Here is a 23559-nt window from a genome sequence, read left to right as displayed (position 1 = left end):
CAACACATTGCCTCCGCCTTTGATTAATGGGGCTGGGTTAGTGAGCTCACCACAAGCACAGTTGTTAGTCTATATATGCCAATTGGACTACTGAGTGAGAGAGCAGTGGATGAAGATCATTTTTAGTGGTAGCCTGGGGTGCAGGGGCTCACAGAACAGATCGTTAGGATCCTTGTTATTAAGGAGTCGGACATAATGTGCTGGCAGCAGATTACTAACAACCTGAAGACTGCTTCCCTTTAAAGGGAATCTGCCAACAGGTTTTTGCTATGTAATCTGAAGACAGCATGCTACAGGGGTTAACACATACAATTCAGGGATGCCTGTCTTGTCAATGTCCGATTTGTTGTTTATTTGCTATGTTTGCTGATGCAGCATGACTTCTCATTGCTTGGACTACAATTTCATGCGCATGGCAGTCCGGCCCACCCCCTCACTATCATTGCTCAATTTCTATAGAGAACCTGATGTGGGCAGGGACAGCTCTCTCAGCTCTGCTACATGGCTAAATCTAAACATTCTGATTGTGTCAGAATTGCTGCTCACAGTAATCTAAGTGATACATCATTGGATTCAGGATCTCTTTGCTTGCATCATGCTTCTCTCAGATGACATAGCAAAAACCTGCTGACAGTTTCCCTTTAAGGCTCAGGTATACACACACAATGTTTGTAGGTATAAATAACCTGTACTCACCACAGGCTCTTTTGTCACCATTTACCAGGATTTGCTCTACGGTTGCTCGTGACAGAACAGCTCCTCCAGCTTTTGCGATTGTGGGCGCAAGATGGTAGGTGATTTCACTGGCACCACCGGTAGGATACCAGGCTCCGTTCATGTAATGATCCATCAGAACGGCATGTAGGGCAAAGCTGGCCTTGTCTGGGAACACACCTGAGGAGGCAGAAGAGTCACCGTTCATTATTCCCTCAGACACGTGACTCACATTAGAGGCTAAACAGATGATAAAAAAATAAAACCCCAAATAGGAATTTCATTGTGCCGTGAGATAATGGAGTCTGACACTTCAAGATCTACACCCAGATTCACGTCAGATCACATCACAACGCTCCACTAGGTGCCGATTACACCTCACACGGCACGTCCACATAAACCGAAAAATACCAAGTTCTTCAGACTTTCTCTTCCGTCAAATGCTAAAGGGGTGATAAGTGAAGATTACAGGGTCAGTCTACTTAGTGGCCTTAAGGCCGCTTTACACGCTGCGACATCGCTTAGGCGATCTCGTTGGGGTCACGGAATTGGTGACGCACATCCGGTCGCATTAGCGATGTTGTTGCGTGTGACACCTAAGAGCGATTTTGAATCGTCGCAAAAACGTGCAAAATCGCTCATCGGTGACATGGGGGTCCATTCTCTAATATCGTTGGAGCTGCAGGTACGACGTAGTTTGTCGCTCCTGCGGCAGCACACATCGCTATGTGTGACACCGCAGGAACGAGGAACCTCACCTTACCTGCATCCCGCCCGCAATGCGGAAGGAAGGAGGTGGGCGGGATGTTCGTCCCGCTCAGCTCCGCCCCTCTGCTGCTATTGGGCGGCGGTTCAGTGACGCTGCTGTGACGCTGAACGAACCGCCCCCTTAGAAAGGAGGCGGTTCCCCGGTCACAGCGACGTCGCTAGGCAGGTAAGTAGTGTGATGGGTCTGGGCGATGTTGTGCGCCACGGGCAGCGATTTGCCCGTGTCACACAACAGATGGGGTCGGGTACCCACGCTAGCGATATCGGTACCGATATCGCAGCGTGTAAAGCGGCCTTTACTTGAAAAAGAAGAAAAATAAAAAAGGACAACTCATTGGGCTGGAGTCACACAAGAGCAAAAAAACCCAAAACCCCAAAACATAACTTAAAAAATAAATAAATAAATAAATAAATAAAAATGGCTGATCTGCTCTGTCTCATTGACCAACATTGGTCAGAGTGCAATGAGAGATTTTCTCACATGTGTCCAATTCATACACTCATGATAGCGAGGCCTTAAAACAAAGCCTATTGGATATGGATTAGTCAGCGTCAGCAATCTAATGTATACAAGGACTTCTTGACAAAATCTCTGAAGGCAAATGGAGGAAGAGTGAGTGTGGATTTTAATATTTTAGGTCCTTTGCGTAGGGAATAAAGCACTGCCGCACGAGTCTACTGGCAGCTTAACCCCTTCACGACCGCGGGCAGTAAAATTACGTCCTATTTTAACGTGACTTAACGACCAGGGACGTAATTTTACTGCCTAAACTTCATTTGATTGCCGTGGCCATAGCAACGGCTTTCAAATGATGTCCCCTGCTGTTTCTTACAGCAGGGGACCTTTGCTTGACCCTAGGGGGGGCGGCATCGCCACCCCCTATCGACGATCGATGTGATTGGCTGTTCAAATCTGAACCGCCAACCACATCGATCGCACTAATTTCGGCAAAAATAATGCCCGAATTAGTGCGATCCTGTGAGATCCAGCTATGAGATGCCGCAGCTGCTGCAGCATATCATAGGTGGACCTCAAACATGTCTCCCCCAGCCCCTGCAGCACTGATTGGAGCGATCGTGCTATGACGCGCAATCGCTCCAATCAGTGTGCAGTGGGGCGGTCTGATCTGCCGGTGGCCGCCCTCCCCAGGCCTGTGCTGGCCTGCGAGCCCTCCCCCAACATGTCTGCAGCGTGCAGTGGCTGGTACTTGTGGTACCACGCCACCGCCGCTGCTGCCGCCGCCGCCGCCCTAGCTGTCACCGCTGCTGCACGTGAGTACTGTGCTCACTTTGCAGCCAGCCCGTGCGCGCTCCCGTGGTGCCCCTGCGCGCTCCCGTGGTGCCCCTGCGCGCTGCCATGGTAGCCCCTGCCGTGCCCCCCCCGCGATCTGCTCCCCCCAACCCCCCCCCCCCCCCCCCGACATCCCGATCTGCTCCCCCCGCGATCTGACTGCCTCCCCCATTATCTCTGTTCTGCAGCTCCCTCTCCGGTCTCCCCCTCTGCTCTACCCCCTCCCCCTCTGCTTCCCCCCCCCCCTCTCTGCTCTCACTCCCCCCCCCTCTCCCCCTCTTCTCTCCCCCCGACGTCCTCTTACCTGTCTTCACCGGCCTGATCACATCTGCGTCCATCGCTGGGTCCTTCCTGGGCATTCTGCTGATCTGCCTGCTGCTCCTGTAAAGCTGTCCATCTCTCTGCCATCTATTCCTCTGCAGCTCTTCTGGTCAGTGTTCCTCCTGCTAGTCCTCTGGGTACTGTGAGTATAACTTTTTTTTTTTTTTTTCCGTATCCCCTGTCCATTTTTACACCTCATCTGTCCGTGCGTCCCGCCAAGCGCTGATCAGGGATGCAGATAACGGATCGGCATCCCTGCTCAATTTTTGGCGTGACTTTTTTTTTTTTTCCGTATCCCCGACGCTTTTTGTATCGCATCCGTCCGTGCGTCCCGCCAAGCGCTGAACAGGGATGCAGATAACGGATCGGCATCCCTGCTCAATTTTTGGCGTGACTTTTTTTTCCGTATCCCCGACGCTTTTTGTATCGCATCCGTCTGTGCGTCCCGCCAAGCGCTGATCAGGGATGCAGATAACGGATCGGCATCCCTGCTCAATTTTTGGCGTGACTTTTTTTTTTCCGTATCCCCGACGCTTTTTGTATCACATCCATCCGTGCGTCCCGCCAAGCGCTGATCAGGGATGCACATAACGGATCGGCATCCATGGTCAATTTTTGGCGTGACTTTTTTCCATATTTGCGACGCTTTTTGTATCCCATCCGTCCGTGCGTCCCGCCAAGCGCTGATCAGGGATGCACATAACGGATCTGCATCCATGGTCAATTTTTGGCGTGACTTTTTTCCGTATCTGCGACGCTTTTTGTATCGCATCCGTCCGTGCGTCCCACCAAGCGCTGATCAGGGATGCACATAACGGATCTGCATCCATGGTCAATTTTTGGCGTGACTTTTTTTTTTTTTTACGTATCCCCGACGCTTTTTTTTATCGCATCCGACCGTGCGTCCTGCAGCGGCCGATCAGTGCACTGCGTCTGTGCGTTTGAAAAGTCAAATGGCGCTCCTTCTCTTCTGAGCCCCGCCATGCGCTCAAACAATTTATTTCCACCACATATGAGGTATCTGCGTACTCAGGAGAAAATGCACAATACATTTTATGGTGCATTTTTTCCTGTTACCCTTGTGAAAAAAAAAGCTACCTAGTTGAAGCAACCTTTTTGTGGTAAAAAAAAAAATTTTTCTTTTCACGGCTCAACGCTATAAACTTCTGTGAAGCCCCCAGGTGTTCAAAGTGCACATCAAACATCTAGAAAAATTATTTGAGGGCTCTAGTTTCCAAAATGGTGTCACTTGTGGGGGAGCTCCACTGTTTAGGCACCATAGGGGGTCTCCAAACGTGACATGGCGTCCGCTAATGATTCAAACCAATTTTGCTGTCAAATGGCGCTCCTTCTCTTCTGAGCCCCGCCATGCGCCCAAACAATTACTTTCCACCACATATGAGGTATCTGCGTACTCAGGAGAAATTGCACAATACATTTTATGGTGCATTTTTTCCTGTTACCCTTGTGAAAAAAAAAGCTACCTAGTTGAAGCAACTGTTTTGTGGTAAAAAAAAAAATTTTTCTTTTCACGGCTCAACGCTATAAACTTCTGTGAAGCCCCCAGGTGTTCAAAGTGCACATCAAACATCTAGAAAAATTATTTGAGGGCTCTAGTTTCCAAAATGGTGTCACTTGTGGGGGAGCTCCACTGTTTAGGCACCATAGGGGGTCTCCAAACGTGACATGGCGTCCGCTAATGATTCCAACCAATTTTGCTGTCAAATGGCGCTCCTTCTCTTCTGAGCCCCGCCATGCGCCCAAACAATTACTTTCCACCACATATGAGGTATCTGCGTACTCAGGAGAAAATGCACAATACATTTTATGGTGCATTTTTTCCTGTTACCCTTGTGAAAAAAAAAGCTACCTAGTTGAAGCAACCGTTTTGTGGTAAAAAAATTTTTTTTTCTTTTCACGGCTCAACGCTATAAACTTATGTGAAGCCCCCAGGGGTTCAAAGTGCTCACCAAACATCTAGAAAAATTATTTGAGGGCTCTAGTTTCCAAAATGGGGTCACTTGTGGGGGAGCTCCATTGGTTAGGCACCTCAGGGGGTCTTCAAACCCGACATGGCGTCTGCTAATGAGTGCAGCTAATTTTGCGTTCAAAAATTCAAATGGCGCTCCTTCCCTTCCGAGCTCTGCCGTGCGCCCAAACAATTGATTTTTACCACATATGGGGTATCAGCGTACTCAGGAGAACATGCACAATAAATTGTATTGTGTACTTTCTCTTTTCTCCCTTGTAAAAATGAAAATTTTATGGCTAAAGTAACATTTTTGTGTTAAAAAGTAAAATTTTCATTTTTTCCTTCCACATTGCTTTGGTTCCTGTGAAGCACCTAAAGGGTTAATAAACTTATTGGATGTGGTTTTGAGCAGTGTGAGGGGTGCAGTTTTTAGAATGGGGTCACTTTTGGGTATTTTCTGTCACCTCGGCCTCTCAAAGTCACTTCAAATGTGATGTGGTCCCTAAAAAAATTATTTTGTAAATTTTGTTGGAAAAATGAGAATTTGCTGATGACCTTTGACCCCTTCTAACTTCCTAACGGAAAAAAAATTTGTTTCGAAAATTGCGCTGATGTAAAGTACACAAGTGGGAAATGTTATTTAGTAACTATTTTGTGTGACATATCTCACAGATTTATGGGCATAAATTTTCAAAGTTTGAAAATTGCGAAATTTTCAAAATTTTCGCCAAATTTCCTAAATTTTCACAAATAAACGCAAAAAATATCGGCCTAAATTTACCACTGACATGAAGCACAATATGTCACGAAAAAACAATCTCAGAATCGCCAGGATCCGTTGAAGCGTTCCAGAGTTATAACCTGTCAAAGTGACACTGGTCAGAATTGCAAAAAATGGCCCGGTCATTAGGGTGTTTTAGTGGCCGGGGGTGAAGGGGTTAAAGGGGTATTCCCTTCTCCAAAATCTTATCCCAATATGTAGTAGGTGTGATAATAATAATATTAGCAAATACCTCCAATTAGAAATGTAATATAGTTCTCCTGATTAGCTATGTATCTTACCTCATGTGCAGGGCATTGCAGCTCAGGTGTAAATGGTTATGACGACAAGCAACTAACTGTCACTATATGAGTGGATGTAACCATAGATACCTAAGCTACAATGCCCTGCACATGAGGTAAGATACATAGCTAATCAGGAGAACTATACTACATTTCTAATTGGAGGTATATACTGCTGCTGCTACTACATATTGGGATAGGATCTTGGAGATGGGAATACCCCTTAAAGGGTCCGTGCATGATGTGCAATGCCAAAACGACTTGCTTTGCTTTTTTTGCCCATCTTCTGTAACCTCTTTTAACCAACTAAGGCTATGTTCACACAGGACGTTTTTGCCTCTTTTTAGCATGGTTTTTACCTTGGTTTTATACAAATCCATGCCAATGAGGCCCTGTGCGCACGCTGCGGATTTACGGCGGAGTTTGCTGCGGGTTTGCTGCAGAAAATGTGTCTAACATTGCTGCAGTCATTCCCCAGCAAATCCTATGGGTTTTAAAAAATGTTGTGCGCACACTGCGGTTTTTTTATACCCACGGATTTTCAGCTGCGGAATTAATGTGCATGTCACTACTTTTCTGCAGATACCTGCGGTTTTTGCCATAGATGATGGTAAAAATCCGCAGGGACCGACCTGCGGCAAAACCGCAGAAATTCCGCACCAAATCCGCATGTGGATTTCGTTGCGGTTTTGGTGCGGTTTTTTACTGCAGGTGCGGGATTCTTTCACATGGTACAGTTTTTCCATAAGAAAGAAGGGAATTTTGTTTACTTACCGTAAATTCCTTTTCTTCTAGCTCCAATTGGGAGACCCAGACAATTGGGTGTATAGCTTCTGCCTCCGGAGGCCACACAAAGTATTACACTTAAAAGTGTAAAGCCCCTCCCCTTCTGCCTATACACCCCCCGTGCATCACGGGCTCCTCAGTTTTAGTGCAAAAGCAAGAAGGAGGAAAGCTAATAAACTGGTTAAAGTAAATTCAATCCGAAGAATTATCGGAGAACTGAAACCATTCAACATGAACAACATGTGTACACGAAAAAACAACAGCCCGAAGGGAACAGGGCGGGTGCTGGGTCTCCCAATTGGAGCTAGAAGAAAAGGAATTTACGGTAAGTAAACAAAATTCCCTTCTTCTTTGTCGCTCCATTGGGAGACCCAGACAATTGGGACGTCCAAAAGCAGTCCCTGGGTGGGTAAAATAATACCTCGTAATAGAGCCATAAAACGGCCCTTTCCTACAGGTGGGCAACCGCCGCCTGAAGGACTCGTCTACCTAGGCTGGCATCCGCCGAAGTATAGGTATGCACCTGATAGTGTTTGGTGAAAGTGTGCAGGCTCGACCAGGCAGCCACCTGGCACACCTGCTGAGCCGTATCCTGGTGCCGCAAAGCCCAGGACGCACCCACGGCTCTGGTAGAATGGGCCTTCAGCCCTGAGGGAACCGGAAGACCAGAAGAACGGTAGGCTTCGAGAATTGTTTCCTTGATCCACCGAGCCAGGGTGGATTTGGAAGCCTGTGGTCCCTTACGCTGCCCAGCGACAAGGACAAAGAGTGCATCCGAGCGGCGCAGGGGCGCCGTACGGGAAATGTAGATTCTGAGAGCTCTCACCAGATCTAACAAATGCAAATCCCTTTCACATTGATGAGCTGGATGAGGACAAAAAGAAGGTAAGGAGATATCCTGATTGAGATGAAAGGTGGATACCACCTTCGGAACAAAATTCCGGAACCGGGCGCAGTACCACCTTGTCCTGGTGAAACACCAGGAAAGGAGCCTTGGATGATAGCGCTGCTAGCTCAGACACTCTCCGAAGTGATGTGACCGCAACTAGGAAGACCACTTTCTGCGAAAGGCGAGAAAGAGAGATATCCTTCAAGGTTCGAAAGGTGGCTTCTGAAGGGCCATCAGAACCCTGTTTAGATCCCACGGTTCTAACGGCCGCCTGTAAGGAGGGACTATGTGGCAAACCCCCTGCAGGAACGTGCGTACCTGAGGAAGCATGGCTAGGCGCTTCTGAAAGAACACAGAGAGCGCGGAGACTTGTCCCTTAAGGGAGCCGAGCGACAAACCTTTTTCCAATCCGGATTGAAGGAAGGAAAGAAAAGAGGGCAAGGCAAATGGCCAGGGAGAAACTCCCTGATCAGAGCACCAATACAAGAATATCTTCCACGCCCTGTGGTAGATCTTGGCAGACGTTGGTTTCCTGGCCTGTCTCATAGTGGCAATGACCTCTTGAGATAACCCTGAGGACGCTAGGATCCAGGACTCAATGGCCACACAGTCAGGTTGAGGGCCGCAGAATTCAGATGGAAAAAACGGCCCTTGGGACAGTAAGTCTGGTCGGTCTGGTAGTGCCCACGGTTGGCCCACCGTGAGATGCCACAGATCCGGGTACCACGACCTCCTCGGCCATTCTGGAGCGACGAGAATGGCGCGGCGGCATCTGACCTGATCTTGCGTAACACTCTGGGCAACAGTGCCAGAGGTGGGAACACATAAGGAAGTTAAAACTGCGACCAATCCTGAACTAAAGCGTCTGCCGCCAGAGCTCTGTGCTCGTGAGACCGTGCCAAGAATGCCGGGACCTTGTTGTTGTGCCGGGACGCCATTAGGTCGACGTCCGGCCTCCCCCAGCAGCAACAGATCTCCTGAAACACGTCCGGGTGAAAGGACCATTCCCCTGCGTCCATGCCCTGGCGACTGAGAAAGACTACTTCCCCGTTTTCTACGCCCGGGATGTGGACTGCGGATATGGTGGAGGCCGTGGCTTCCACCCACATCAAAATCTGCCGGACTTCCTGGAAGGCTTGCCGATTGCGTGTCCCGCCTTGGTGGTTGATGTAAGCCACCGCTGTGGAGTTGTCCGAATGAATTCGGATCTTGCTTGCCTTCCAGCCACTGCTGGAAAGCTTTTAGGGCAAGATACACTGCCCTGATCTCCAGAAGATTGATCTGAAGGGAAGACTCTTGCTGAGTCCACGTACCCTGAGCCCTGTGGTGGAGACAAACTGCTCCCCACCCTGACAGACTCGCGTCCGTCGTGACCCCCGCCCAGGATGGGGGTAGGAAGGACTTCCCCTTCGACAATGAAGTGGGAAGAAGCCACCACCGAAGGGAATCTTTGGCTGCCTGAGAGAGGGAGACGTTCCTGTCGAGGTACGTCGACTTCCTGTCCCATTTGCGTAGGATGTCCCATTGAAGAGGACGCAGGTGAAACTGCGCGAAAGGGACTGCCTCCATTGCTGCCACCATCTTCCCCAGGAAGTGCATGAGGCGCTTCAGGGTGTGTGACTGACCTTGAAGGAGAGATTGCAACCCTGTCTGCAGTGACCGCTGTTTGTTCAGCGGAAGCATCACCATCGCTGAGAGGGTATGAAACTCCATGCCAAGATATGTCAGCGATTGGGCCTGTGTCAGATTTGACTTTGGAAAATTGATGATCCACCCGAAACACTGGAGAGTCTCCAGAGTAGCGTTGAGGCTGTGTTGGCATGCCTCCTGAGAGGGTGCCCTGACAAACAGATCGTCTAAGTAAGGAATCACCGAGTGTCCCTGAGAGTGGAGGACCGCTACTACCGTTGCCATGACCTTGGTGAAAACCCGTGGGGCTGTCGCCAGGCCGAAAGTCAGTGCCACGAACTGAAGATGTTCGTCCCCTATGGCGAAACGCAGGAAGCGCTGATGCTCTGGTGCAATCTGCACGTGGAGATAAGCATCTTTGATATCGATCGATGCCGGGAAATCCCCTTGGGACGTTGAGGCGATGACGGAGCGGAGGGATTCCATCCGGAACAGCCTGGTTTTTTACGTGTTTGTTGAGCAGTTTTGGGTCCAGGACCGGACGGAAAGACTCGTCCTTCTTTGGAACCACAAACAAGTTGGAGTAAAAACCGTGACCCGGTTGCTGAAAAGGAACCGGAACCACCACTCCTTCTGCCTTCAGAGTGCCCGCCGCCTGCATGAGAGCATCGGCTCTCTCGGGAGGCTCTGAGGTCTTTTGGACGAGAGAATTGGGACCTGCCCGCGCCCCGAAAGGACCGAAACCTCGACTGTCCCCTCCTCTGTTGGGGTATGTTTGGTTTAGCCTGGGGTAAGGATGTGTCCTTTCCCTTGGATTGTTTGATGATTTCATCCAATCGCTCACCAAACAAGCGGTCGCCAGAAAATGGCAAACTGGTCAAGCACTTTTTGGAAGCAGAATCTGCCTTCCATTCCCGATGCCACAAGGCCCTGCGAATTGCCACCGAAGTGGCGGACGCAACCGCCGTCCGGCTCGCAGAGTCCAGGACAGCATTAATGGCGTAGGACGCAAATGCCGACGTCTGAGAGGTTAGAGACGCTACTTGCGTCGCAGACGTACGTGTGACTGCGTCAATTTGCGCTTGACCCGCTGAGATAGCTTGGAGTGCCCATACGGCTGCGAATGCTGAAGCAAAAGACGCGCCGATAGCTTCATAGATGGATTTCAACCGGAGCTCCATCTGTCTGTCAGTGGCATCTTTGAGTGAAGCCCCATCTTCCACTGCAACTATGGATCTAGCCGCCAGTCTGGAGATTGGGGGATCCACCTTGGGACACTGAGCCCAGCCCTTGACAACGTCAGAGGGGAAGGGTAACGTGTATCCTTAAGGCGCTTGGAAAAAACGCTTATGGACAAGCTCGGTGTTTCTGGACTGCCTCCCTGAAGTCAGAGTGGTCCAGAAACGTACTCAATGTACGCTTGGGGTACCTGAAACGGAATCTCTCCTGCTGAAAAGCTGACTCCTCAGCCGTTGGGGCTGAGGGAGAAATATCCAACATTTGATTAATGGACGCTATAAGATCATTCACTATGGCGTCACCATCAGGTGTATCCAGGTTGAGAGCGGCCTCAGGATCAGAATCCTGATCAGCTACCTCCGCTTCATCATACAGAGAGTCGCTGAGACCCTGAACAATGTGATGATGTCCAGGGAAGCTCCCAGCGAGCTCGCTTAGGAGGTCTGGGACTGCGGTCCGTGTCAGAGCCTTCACCCTGGGATCTATGAGACACCCCGGGAGCACATTGTCGGTCCAACGGGGGGGACCAGGGTGCAAGAGTCAACAGTGCCCATGGTCTGAGATACCGGTCTGGACTGCAAGGTTTCGAGCATCCCAGCCATAGTCTCAGAAAGTCTATCAGCAAAAACTGCCAACTCCGTCCCCGTCACCTGGACAGTGTTAACAGGTGGGTCTCCCTGGGCCACCATTAGCAGAGGCTCCGGCTTAGTAAATGCTACAGGGGCCGTGCATTGCACACAGTGAGGGTCTGTGTAACCTGCCGGTAGTATAGGCGTACATGCGGTACAGGCAGCATAGTAAACCTGTGCTTTGGCACCCTTGCTTTTCGGGGACAACATGCTGTTATCTCCTCTGAGCAATCCAGGAGGGTATATAGCCAAAAATCAATAGTGCGACCGTACAGTGCAATGTATAGCATACAAGCATATAAATATATATGTACACTTCGGCACTAGTGGGGTCAGCACCTCAGGTGCTGCTTATGTGATCACCAGAATCCCTGTCTGGGACCCCCAGAGCTTGTCTCCCCTCTCCAGCAACAGAAAAGCCGACAGGAATGGCTGCTGGCGTCCTGTGGAGAGGAGGGGGCCGTGGGCGTGCCCTAGAAAGTGCGGGAATCCGGCGTCCCCACTGTGCTCAGTGAGAGGGGTGGAGTATGCAAAGCATGCTCCAGCTCTCAGCGCTGACGTTATGTGCAGCGTCACGCCCTTCCCCTGACTGGCAGGCCTGTGGGCGGGAAACAGTGAGACTAGGCCGCAAAAGCCGGGGACTAAAGTGATAAGCGCGGCCGGCGTATAAGCTCGGTCGGCGCGGAAGTCCCCGGCGCACTAACAGTCCCAGCCGCGCCGCAGTGTAAAAATGGCAGCGGCGGTCAGCACGGCAGTCCCCAGTAAACTAACACACCCAGCCACGCTGCAGTGTGTAATGGCACAAGCGCGGTCAGTGCCGCCGTCCCCGGTGCACTAACACACCCAGCAGTGCTGCAGTGTGTCTGTGCGCGGCCCCCACGGGGACACAGAGTACCTCAAAGTAGCAGGGCCTTGTCCCTGACGATACTCGGCTCCTTGTCCAGCAGAATCCCCAGGGGCTGTGGATGGAGCACGGTCTCAGTGCCTGGAGACCGATTAGGATCCCACTTCACCCAGAGCCCTAAGGGGGATGGGGAAGGAAAACAGCATGTGGGCTCCAGCCTCCGTACCCGCAATGGGTACCTCAACCTTAACAACACCGCCGACAAGAGTGGGGTGAGAAGGGAGCATGCTGGGGGCCCTTTAGTATGGGCCCTCTTTTCTTCCATCCGACATAGTCAGCAGCTGCTGCTGACTAAACAGTGGAGCTATGCGTGCATGTGTGCCTCCTTCGCACAAAGCATTAGAACTGAGGAGCCCGTGATGCACGGGGGGGTGTATAGGCAGAAGGGGAGGGGCTTTACACTTTTAAGTGTAATACTTTGTGTGGCCTCCGGAGGCAGAAGCTATACACCCAATTGTCTGGGTCTCCCAATGGAGCGACAAAGAAAAGTCATTTTCTAGTGCGCACATGGCCTAAAGGTTGCTCTGCGCACATAGCCTAAAGCCATTCCCATACATTGGCACAGATGGGCTGCATGCCTCCTTGTACTCAACAGCTTCAAAAGCACATAGGCGCGAGACTCTTAGTGGGTCCATGGATCACAGTCCATACTAGGACCACAGAAGAGGATACTGAGCGGAGGGCCTCTGTAATGACGTTTTATGAGATTCTTGGCCTTTACATTGATCTGATCACCTGTGTAATTATAGGAGGAAACGCTCCCTGGTTATTCACAGTGCAGATTGTCGGCTTATCTGCCATTTCCTGAATGAACACACCTGTACCAATATCAGCAAACCCTAACAATGCCTCCATTCATACCGCCTGTGAATACAGTGCACATATTGTACAGGCACTTGTCCAGGAGTTGTTTCTATTATTGCAGTTCAGCACCATGCACTTAAATAATGCTGAGCTGCAATACCACTCACAGACTGTGGACAAGGGTGGCGCTGTTATAAAGACAAACATTACTTTTACTACAGTATATACACCGTAGATTTCTGGACACTTACCATAGGTCCCAAATATGTAGCTTAGTACAGTTTGTAGCTCCTTGTTCTTGGTGAATTCACTGACCACCTCGGTCACATTGCGTGAAGCGTAGCGGTAAAACGGCGAGAACAAATTCAGCAGTCCAGTGAAACACAAGAATCGGGAGATTGGCCGAGGGAGCATCTTAAGGATCACCATGTCTTGGACCCGACCAGCCACTTTCTAGATGGTACAGATGTAATTATATTTAGCTGAGAATGAAATCCACTTTATAAAAAATATTTCACACCACCTAAGAAGGGTTGTCCATGATCAAGAGGGAATGGTCCAATGGTAATGAATGCAACAATAGAAAAGTTATTATTGCAGGTGCTAGGGTGCCCTCTGATGGTCTTTGACTTTTTGACTGCAGGATGGGGGGGGGACGGGAACTAGTATCAGGGCTCGGACATGAGACGGGGCCATGTTGGAGGCTTGGACCTAGCTACCATCAAGTCTACCTTCGAGATAAGGGACAGCACATGGATCCCAGTCTTAGTGTCAGCCTAGGAGCCCCTGTTCCATCTGTACACCCCCGTGACAACACCTTGAAATACCTATTTATTTATTTATTTAAAGGGGTTGTCCAACTTATCAAAAAAGTTTGGTAATGCAGGGAATTTTATAGCAGCGGTGAGGTGACTGGTGAACTGGTGCCTCGGCTAACACTACCAATCAAGTTACCAAACCGCTGCAGCTCCTGCCTCGGTGATCAATATGACCATAGAAAGGGACGACATGACTTCGAGTCACGGTGAGGATCTTTGTGGCAGAATCTGTGCCAGAATGAGGGGGTTTGAGCAGAGTAAAACACAGCTGCTTTCCTTTAGAAACCATGACATGTCCATCCATCCATGGGTTGTGAGTGGTATTGCAGCTTAGCTCCATTTACTTCATAGGTCTGAGTGGTAATAAAAGATACAACCCGTGGTCTAAGGAGGCACGATTTAAAAAAAAAACAAAAACAAAAAAAAAACGGCCATTTTTTTTCTAATTCTGGACAATCCCTTTAAGGAAAATCCAGTATGAAGTATGTATATGGATATAATGGAGGTGTGGGTTGATTTGGATTCCTTCTAGAAGTGCTGGGAAAATGAGGCTTGCTTTCTGGAGGCCTAGCCTGGAATTGAGTATCTGACCTAAAGTAATTAGTAAAATAAGTTGTAAAAGACTTATCCCTCTACTAACCTTAACCAGACTCAAAAAATCATCAATGGCCTTGTCCTCGCCTGGAAATTTCTTTTTCAGTTCTTCAGCGTAGGCTTTTCTCCCAGATTTCATGTTGTAACGACGGCCATTGTTTGGATCCCCCAGGACGACTACATCAAATGGATTGTCCATTAAAGACCACTGCAGCTGTCCGTCAGTCAACTGGTCCACCAAAATCCGAGATGGAGATTTCTCATTCAGCTGGCCAATGTAATGAATTCCTGAGAATAAATGTACAGGTTACTGTTAAAGGGGTTGTCCTGCTGGGAAAGGGACATTTTTATCCCTGACGGGGCACTTTTTATACCTGTTACAAAATGTAGTGGCACTCCATTCCTTCTCTATGTGGATGTTGGAAAAAGATGAGCGCAGCGATTAACAGCTCCATAGCGAGTGAGCAGAGCAGCCGTCAAGCATGTGCCCCGCCGCTCCATCACAATGGGGATAAACATTTCCCCGTTTTGCCGATCGCAGCCGGTCCCAAAATTTGGATCAACAAGCTGTCACTAGTGAGGAGTAAGTACTACCATGCTCGGGTGCTTAGTACTCAAAACGCGTAGGTCAGAGGCTTGGAGGGGCGAGACTCGAATACTGAGTAAAATGGAAGTCAATGGGAAACATTATTCTGGAAGATCTTCAGGAAAAATGTTGAGTCCCCCTTTGACTTACATTATACTTATTCCATACTTATAATATATTCCATTATATTATGCGTCCATCTGAGCGTTCGACTGCTCATTTCGAATACTCAGCACCCAAGCATGGTAGTGCTTACTCCTCACTAGTTACGAGTACTGAGCACCCGAGCATGGTAGTGCCCGCTCATCACTAGTTACGAGTACTGAGCACCAGAGCATGGTAGTGCCCGCTCATCACTAGTTACGAGTACTGAGCACCCGAGCATGGTAGTGCCCGCTCATCACTAGTTACGAGTACTGAGCACCCGAGCATGGTAGTGCCCGCTCATCACTAGTTACGAATACTGAGCACCAGAGCATGGTAGTGCCCGCTCATCACTAGTTACGAATACTGAGCACCAGAGCATGGTAGTGCCCGCTCATCACTAGTTACGAATACTCAGCACCCGAGCATGGTAGTGCTTACTCCTCATTAGTTACGAGTACTGAGCACCAGAGCATGGTAGTGCCCGCTCATCACTATTTACGAGTATTGAGCACCCGAGCATGGTAGTGCCCGCTCATCACTAGTTACGAGTACTGAGCACCCGAGCATGGTAGTGCCCGCTCATCACTAGTTATCACCCATCTTGTGGTTAAGTGAAAACATGTTAAGTACTGATATATCAAGACATGTCTGTCTCCATGTATCCAGTACATCATACTCACCCACATCAAACTCGTAGCCCTTCTCATTGAAGGTATGGCAGCAGCCACCCAATTTTCCCAGTTGCTCCAGGACCAGTACCCGTTTTCCAGCCCTGGAGAGCAGTGCAGCGACTCCCTGTCCTCCGATTCCACTACCAATAACTATGGCATCCAGTTTATCTGGGACTTTCTCAGGAGAGAAAACTGTAAAAAAAACCAAAACAGACAAATATGATCATGAGAATGCTGCACACCATCAAAACAATAAATTGACTTGCGAGAAGACAAACTTTTGGAAGAAAATGTTCTTGTGTCCACCCTTCATCAGTTTTTAAGGCATAAATACAATTTACGTGTGGCTCGTGGCTTCTGTGCCAAATCCATTGTATGATGAGTCCAAACCGTGATTGATGGGTCCCATTAAATTATAAAGAAGTCGTGACCTATTCACTACAATAGTGTATGTTCCTGCGGTAGGCGTAATATAGACACTGAGGAGGCTTCGGCGGCCCCTCCAGATTATTGGAGGTGATGTTGAGAGTCCAAGTCAGGTCAATACAAGTACGGTAATGCAAAACAAAGGGCTCATTCAGACATCAGTGCACATCGGGCCTATCTCTAACTGCAGTGCACATCGGGCCTATCTCTAACTGCAGTGCATGGACTGGCCGCGGTTTTCCCGGCACTAGCGTGACAACCTCATAGAAATACATAGAAATTTATTAAGCTGTCATGTTCTGGCCAGTCCACACGTTGCAGTCTGAGATTGGACCGATGTACATGGACATCTGAATGAGTCCTTATAAAAGTTTTTTTTTTTTTTTTTACATCCTAAGTGTGGGTGCACACGATCCGTAGATCCTGCATCCTAGACGCGGTGTCATCCTTCCTGCGTAGACGCAAGTGTTCTCCATGGGAAAAAGCAGCAGCCCGTGCCCACGATCAGCGTTTGGGGCGCGTCGGACAAACGTGGTGTTCTCCCTGCTGAGAACACTCGCATCTCCGCATGAATAAATTGACACACTGCAGCTTGGGAAGCCACGCCAGTTTATGCTGCAGAAAAAAGAAGCACAGTGGTCATGGGATCTCTATTAATCCCATCCGCTGTGCTTGTGTGACGCCCTGGACTAGCCAGGTAGTCACATACATACCAACATACACACCCCCTTCCCTAGACAGTTACACCAGTCAACCAAAAACCCTTGTTGCCTCCCTCCATGGTCTGATGTCCACACCAGGTGGGGCGGAGCCAGGCGATTGGCCCCACCCACCGAGGAGTTCACAGGCCTGGAGGCGGGAAAGAGCAGTCAGAGTAGTTTTGGAGTTAGAAGAGTTTGGAGGTGAAAGTGAGAGGAGTGGAAACTGCAAGTGTCTGGGTCGGAGCCCAGGCACTGACAGCAAGGTTGGCAGATGGTGGTGGCCGTCTGCAGGAGGTAGTGGACCTCTGCAGAACCGTAGGACCGGGGTCGGGCGTTGGCCCGCCGGTACCGAACCGGGGAGCGGAGTGAAGCTAAGCACACAGACAGGGCCATCGGACCCCGACCAGGCTTGGAGCCGCCGACAATAGTCAAATCTGAGTGTGACAGGAACCCCAGGGGTTTCCCAACAACCAAGACCCGACAGAAGGCAACAGTCCACACCAAGAGGATATACAGCCACCGCCACAGGCTAGAGATCCAAGGGCCAGCGCCTGCGGGCAAAACTGGCTCCTACGGCACCTATACGCCGGGGAGCGGACTACCGGTGGGCAACCACAGGAGTCAGAACATTCTAAAAGGTGCAGGGAAAGACAGCCACCATCAGCCGTCCGGGGAGAGCACAACAACACTGCAGCCGGCTGCGGGACCCGTCCATCTGGCCGTTTGGTTTACCAGAGACTCTGTCATTGATTGCCTGAGTGAGTACACCAGTGCCGTCCGGCACCGCGCCGCGCTGTCCCTGCAACCCTGCACCCCAGCCATCCAGCCTCCCCGTATCACCACCGGGCCCCGGGATCACCAACCCCTACCCACAGAGGGGACAACATCCTAGCTGCTCCCTACCATCTCTCTCGGGATCCCCGTCACCAGCAGCGGTGGTGCCATCATCACCACGTCCCATGGGTGGCGTCACGAACTCTCTCACCAAACCAACCATCCCCTTTCACTCATGGGTGAGGAGCGCAGCTCGAGTCCCCGGGTCCGGCCCACCGCTCGAGCCACCGAGCAGCAGCAGCAGAAGCCCCGGACCCGAGCGTGGCAAGCGCGTCCCCTCCGCCCGCGACACTTGTACTGTACAATGCAGAGTTTTGGACACACCGAAAACATGCGGAGTCCAAAATGCTGCTTTTCCTGATCGTGGCATGTACCCTAAGGCTATGTGCCCACGGGAGCTTGCTTCTGCGGATTTTGCTGCAGAAAACCTGCGGATTTATCTGGATTTTCCAGATAAATCCGCAGGTTTTAGCATGTACAGACACTCCCCATGTTATCCTATGGGACATGGGGAGTGTCTGTGTCCACGCTGCGGAATGTGCGGCCGCGGAACATGGTGCGGATGTCCCGCAGCCGCACATAACTGCATGTCAATTATTCCTGCGGAATTACCTGCGGAAATCCCGGCGCTCCACTATGGAGATAGAGGCCGGGACGTCCGCAGGTAATTCGCATGAAAGTCCGCAGGTTTACCGCAGTTATAACGCTGTACTACCGCAGCTAAAAATAGCTGCGGATGCCAGTGGGCAGCTGCGGAAAACCTGCGGCCGTACCTAAATAATAATTTTATATTTTAATAAATCGGATGCATAGATACTAAATATATTTATATATATATAAATTTTACATTTCTTCATTTTTATTTATTTTTTATTGGTAAAAGGGTTAAGGTTTTGTTGGTTTATTTTTAATATATATATATATAAATGCTTTTTTTTTACTTTTTAGTCCCCTTATAGGATTTCAACCTGTGATCTGAACTTCACAAGAGGACCAAAATGGTAGTAAGGCCACGTGCACATGGTGAGTATTTGCTGAGGTTTTTTTACCTAAAGATTTGTGGCCAAAATGAGAAGTAGCACAATCAGAGGAAAAGTATAATAGAAACACGGGCACCACTTCTGTATTTATCACCCACCCCTGGTTTTGGCTACAAATACTGAGGTAAAAAAACTCATTAAATACTCAACGTGTGCACGTGGCCTTAGTTTGTCCTGCTGGACGCCCCCATTTTGGTTGATGCTTTGGCTGATCATTTGGCCAACAGACAGCCATCCCGGTTGTTTTTCCCATATTACATACAGGATTGCTCATTCAGTGTTTGCTATGAGAGAGCCATTATCAGATTTGTCCGGCAACCGCTTATCTCTGTGTACACAAAGCGATTGGCAGTCCAAAATAAGACATGGCTGATCGACACTTTACCCGACAATAAGGCTTTCTTACCCTTTAACCCAAGTTGAGTATTTGGTGAGTATTTTACCTCAGTATTTGGTGAGTTTTTTACCTCAATATTTTTGGCCAAAACCAGGAGTGGAACAATCAGAGGAACAGTATAATAGAAACACGGGCACCACTGCTGTATTTATCACCCACTCCTGGATTTGGCTACAAACACTGAGGTAAAAACCTCCCCAAATACTGAGCGTGGGCATGTGGCCTAAGACAGTCGGCCAAATCTGCCAACTTCAATTGGTACAGCCAGTATAATGTGTATGGGGGCTTAGGCCGGTTTCTCATGTTTGACTCTCACAGTTTGGGTGGATCTTTTCCTTCCATTCGGACGAGTGGAATGAGATTAAAATAAATATATTTATATAGCACTTCACTCGGACCAATATTACTCTTTGGGGCCGTTCCCATCTCCAAATTTTTTCTCAGCCCTAATCGAACCATGAAAATAATTGCAGCATGCTGCGAGTGTCAGCGAGAGACGTGTCACTCACACCCATACAAGTCTATGGGTGTGAGTGAAACATCAGACTGCACTCAGATGACATCCGAGTGCAGTGCGATATACACACAGGCTGACAATGTAGGAGATGAAGAGATTAATCCCTCCCTCTCCTCCGCAGCTGTGATACGATTGCAGGATCAGATCACAGTTGCATGACACTCAGATAAAGCTCGCAGCATGGGAAGCCGAGGGTCATTAGCATATCCCATCCGGTCATGTGGCCCTAGCCTTAGTAAAGGAAAAAAGAAACATAAGTAACCTAATTTAGCTAATGGGGTAAAGGGTACACGTCACTCCATGTCTGTGGGTGTGTAAAGTGGGGGCATAGAGCAGTAGTCGTAGTTCTTCATGTGGATTGAGCCTTCCTTGCTTTATGGTTTTCCTGAAGCAAGGCCCGATCCTGCCAACTACGCCGCTTGTAAAGTGGTGGCACGGGGTGGTAGTCGCGAGCGAGGGAATCCCTCCAGTAGGTGCCCCGCTCCCACTTCACATTAAAAGTGTCGTGGTCCTGGCTGGGTGTGGTCCTGTTCACACTTTTCAGGAGGCCACATGATGCCACTGTTTTGGGCAGGCCAGTACCGGATCGGAAACAGTCTTCCACTTAACAGTCTCTGGATGACAATTACACACAAGACGTAGTGGGTACGCTTCTTATCGGACGTTCCTCTACCCCAAAGCACCACTAACCCTTTCAACCCCACTGCGATTTTCCTTTTTTTTTATGTTCGATTTTTTCCTCCCCTTCTTTTGAGAGCCATACCTTTTTTACTTTTCCGTCAATAAAGCCATATCAGGGCTTGTTTTTTGCAGGACGAGTTGTTTTTTGGACTGACACTATTCATTTTATCATATAGTGTACTGGAAAAATGGAAAAAATTCCAAATGTGGAGAAACTGTGAAAAAAGTGCAATTTCAAAATGTTTTTTAAGCTTTTTATTCACCATGTTCACTATTTGGTAACACTGACCTGGCAGTATGATGCCTCATGTCGGTACGAGTTCACAGACATCAAACATGTATACTTTGACTTTCATCCAAGTGGTGAAAAAAAAAAATTCAGGTAGTCAAAAAAAAAGATTTGCGCTTTTGTCGCCATTTTCTTAGATCTCTAGCGTTTTCATTTTTTGGGATCTGGAGCAAAGTGATGGCTTATTTTTTGCGTCTTGATCTGGCATTTTTCAACTATACTATTTTTGTGTAAATTCCATGTTTTGATCTGTTATTGCATTTAAACGCAATGTTAGGGCGACCAAAAAACCCTTAATTTTGGCGTTTGAAATTTTTTTTTCTCGCTACGCGCTGTTTAACAATCAGATTAATTGATTCCATATTTTTATAGATCGGGCATTTCTGAACACAGCGATAACAAATATGCGTATATTTTTAATTGTTTAATTTTCAACGGGGAAAAGGGGGATGATTTGAACTTTTAGGGGTTTTTTTCAGATTTTTTTACATTTTTTTATTCATTTCAACAGGAGAAATGCTGTGTTCCTGTAAGTGCCAGCATTCACAGGAAACACGTCATAGCAGTACGTCCTTGGTTGTGAAAGGGTCAAACATGTACTGCAGGGAAATGAAACACAAACAAATTCAGCTAATTCCCCCTCCCCCAAAAAAAATCAAAACAAAAAAAAAAAATCTGTTTTTTGGCAGCAGCTTTTTTACTGCCATGGGAGCAGCTATTGCTGCAGAAAAAAAAAAGCAATGTAAACATACCCCAAGAGAAATTCCTACTTTCTCCTTCTGGACTAATCTTTCATTCTCAAAATTCACGGGTAAAATCTGTCTTTACTGAATACATATTTTCCCATTACTGAGATAGGAGATGGCAGTTGGTGCTTATAAAGTTCCATGGAGAATTGTAACTAGCACTTCAAGAGAATTTGCAGCAGAATGTCTGTGTCGTGCTCCAGCTCCTCCATAGAATTTAAAAAGCACCAACTGTCCCCTCCTATCTCAGTAAAGGGAATCTGTCACCAGGTTTTTGCTGCCCCATCTGAGAGCAGTATAATGTAAAGACAGAGACCCTGATTCCAGCGATGTGTCACTTACTTACTGAGCTGTTTGCTGTCATTTTGACAAAGTCAATGTTTTCTCTGCTGCAGATCTAGCAGTTATACAGAGCTCATTAAAATGCTGGACTACCTGCAGCAGGACAAGTAGTGCTGTAATGATAATCTACTGCTGATTAATAATTGATTTTATAAAAACTACACTAAGCAGCCCAGTAAGTGACACATCACTGGAATCAGGATCTCTGGCCCTACGTTACACTTATGTCAGATTAGATGGCAAACACCTGGTGACAGATTCCCTTTAAGGGCAAAATCTGAATTGACGGTGCAAGATCTGTCCAGGAAGGGAAGAGACAGAAGCAGCTTCTTATGTAATGATGCATATGATTGTATTTCACGTGAGATCTTTTGCCCCCCTGTGTAAGACGCAGGAACTGCAGGCACAGCCCATAATGCACCGGCACAGAGTCGTCTGTCCCCGTCACATGATTGTGTCATGGATACCAGAGTGTGGGTGTAACCCACGGGCAGCACTCATTACTTCTATATTCCCAATCTACCCTGGTTATAGAAGCTGTACGTGCATTCTCAGTATTGGGGATTGCACATGTAGCAGAGCTGTGTTTGCCATGTGGTACAAATCGCATTATCTGCGGTTCTACACAGGACTGTGTCACATCCTCACGGTGTGGAAAAACGCAGCGCTAGAAGACTAAACAACTTAGCTCTGCTACATCTGTCCATTGCGATGATTACACAATGCAGATTGAATACCTTTTCCTCAGTAAGCCTGAAATATAAGGCTCCATTTACACTGTGCAACGAGCAGCGTTAAAGGGATCACCGGTGGACATTTCATTAACACTGGCTGACCGCTGATCAGATCTGTTTACACAGGGTGATGTGCTGCCGAGAGCGATGATCTATTGTGGCTCCAATGGGGACAGTGTTGCCATTGTATGTAAAGTGCTGTGGAATTAATAGCGCTATATAAATGAATATTATTATTATTGTGCAAACCGAAAGATCATTTCACCTGACGAACAAGCGTTTTGATTGATTATCGGGCGGGGGGGGGGGGGGGGGGAGCGCTCCCGATAACCGTGCAGCGTAAAAGCATCAGGAACCTGTAGGTCTCCACAATGGCAGAGAGCGGCGGCGTCTTACCATTCTTGATCACTTTCCTCTTCTTTTCCTTGTCAAACACGACCGGTCCTGGGGGTCTCCGGGTGTCCACGGCAAATGGGTTCGGACCTCGATTTCCCAGCCACGACTTCACGAGGATGAAGATGAGGACGACCCCGGCTATAACATAAAGCCACATGTCTGCAAGTGTGCGGAAGCTGCTGCTGAATCTGTGAGAGGCTGTGTCAGTGTGCTGCTCTTGTACACAGAGAATGGGGCTGGCCCTGACCCTATAACTGCACCAATCACACAATACGGGGCTGGCCCTGACCCTAAAACTCCACCTATCCCACAGTCCTCGCTGCCATTCATCCAGTGCAATCACACGGGGCAGTGAAAAATATACAGTGCCAACCAGGGCAAGGGCACAAAGGGGACGTGTGCCAACTGCGGATCAGACAGTATTAGGAAAGTCATTGTAACATACGGCTTCTCCAGCATTGTGACATCCCCACACACTATACACTGCAGTCTGATGTCACTCTCCGGTATCAGTAGGGAATGATCCCTATTATCATCATCGGAATCTGTCGCCAATGATTACTTATTGTTAGATAATGTTTGACCCTTAATAGCTTATTCCTCGAATTGATATCATTTTATAGGGATTGCAA

The 23559-nt window shown here is 48.6% G+C and overlaps 1 protein-coding gene across 1 annotated transcript in view; it reads right to left on the bottom strand.

Moving 5' to 3' along the window:
- Positions 1-23133, bottom strand: part of RETSAT (retinol saturase) — a 54432-nt gene extending 31299 nt beyond the window's left edge. Inside the window, exons 1-5 of the mRNA XM_075346253.1 lie at positions 22928-23133; positions 15834-16016; positions 14467-14708; positions 13260-13461; positions 697-894 (exon numbers count right to left, since the gene is read on the bottom strand). Coding sequence (XP_075202368.1) covers positions 697-894; positions 13260-13461; positions 14467-14708; positions 15834-16016; positions 22928-23084 — 982 coding nt within the window. The 5' untranslated portion in view covers positions 23085-23133. The remainder of the gene's footprint in view (positions 1-696; positions 895-13259; positions 13462-14466; positions 14709-15833; positions 16017-22927) is intronic.
- Between the last annotated feature and the right edge of the window lie 426 nt (positions 23134-23559).

The sequence above is a fragment of the Anomaloglossus baeobatrachus genome, chromosome 4 (genome assembly GCF_048569485.1).
Source record: "Anomaloglossus baeobatrachus isolate aAnoBae1 chromosome 4, aAnoBae1.hap1, whole genome shotgun sequence".
In the NCBI taxonomy this organism is placed as follows: domain Eukaryota; kingdom Metazoa; phylum Chordata; class Amphibia; order Anura; family Aromobatidae; genus Anomaloglossus; species Anomaloglossus baeobatrachus.
This window is presented reverse-complemented; position numbering and strand designations above follow the sequence as displayed.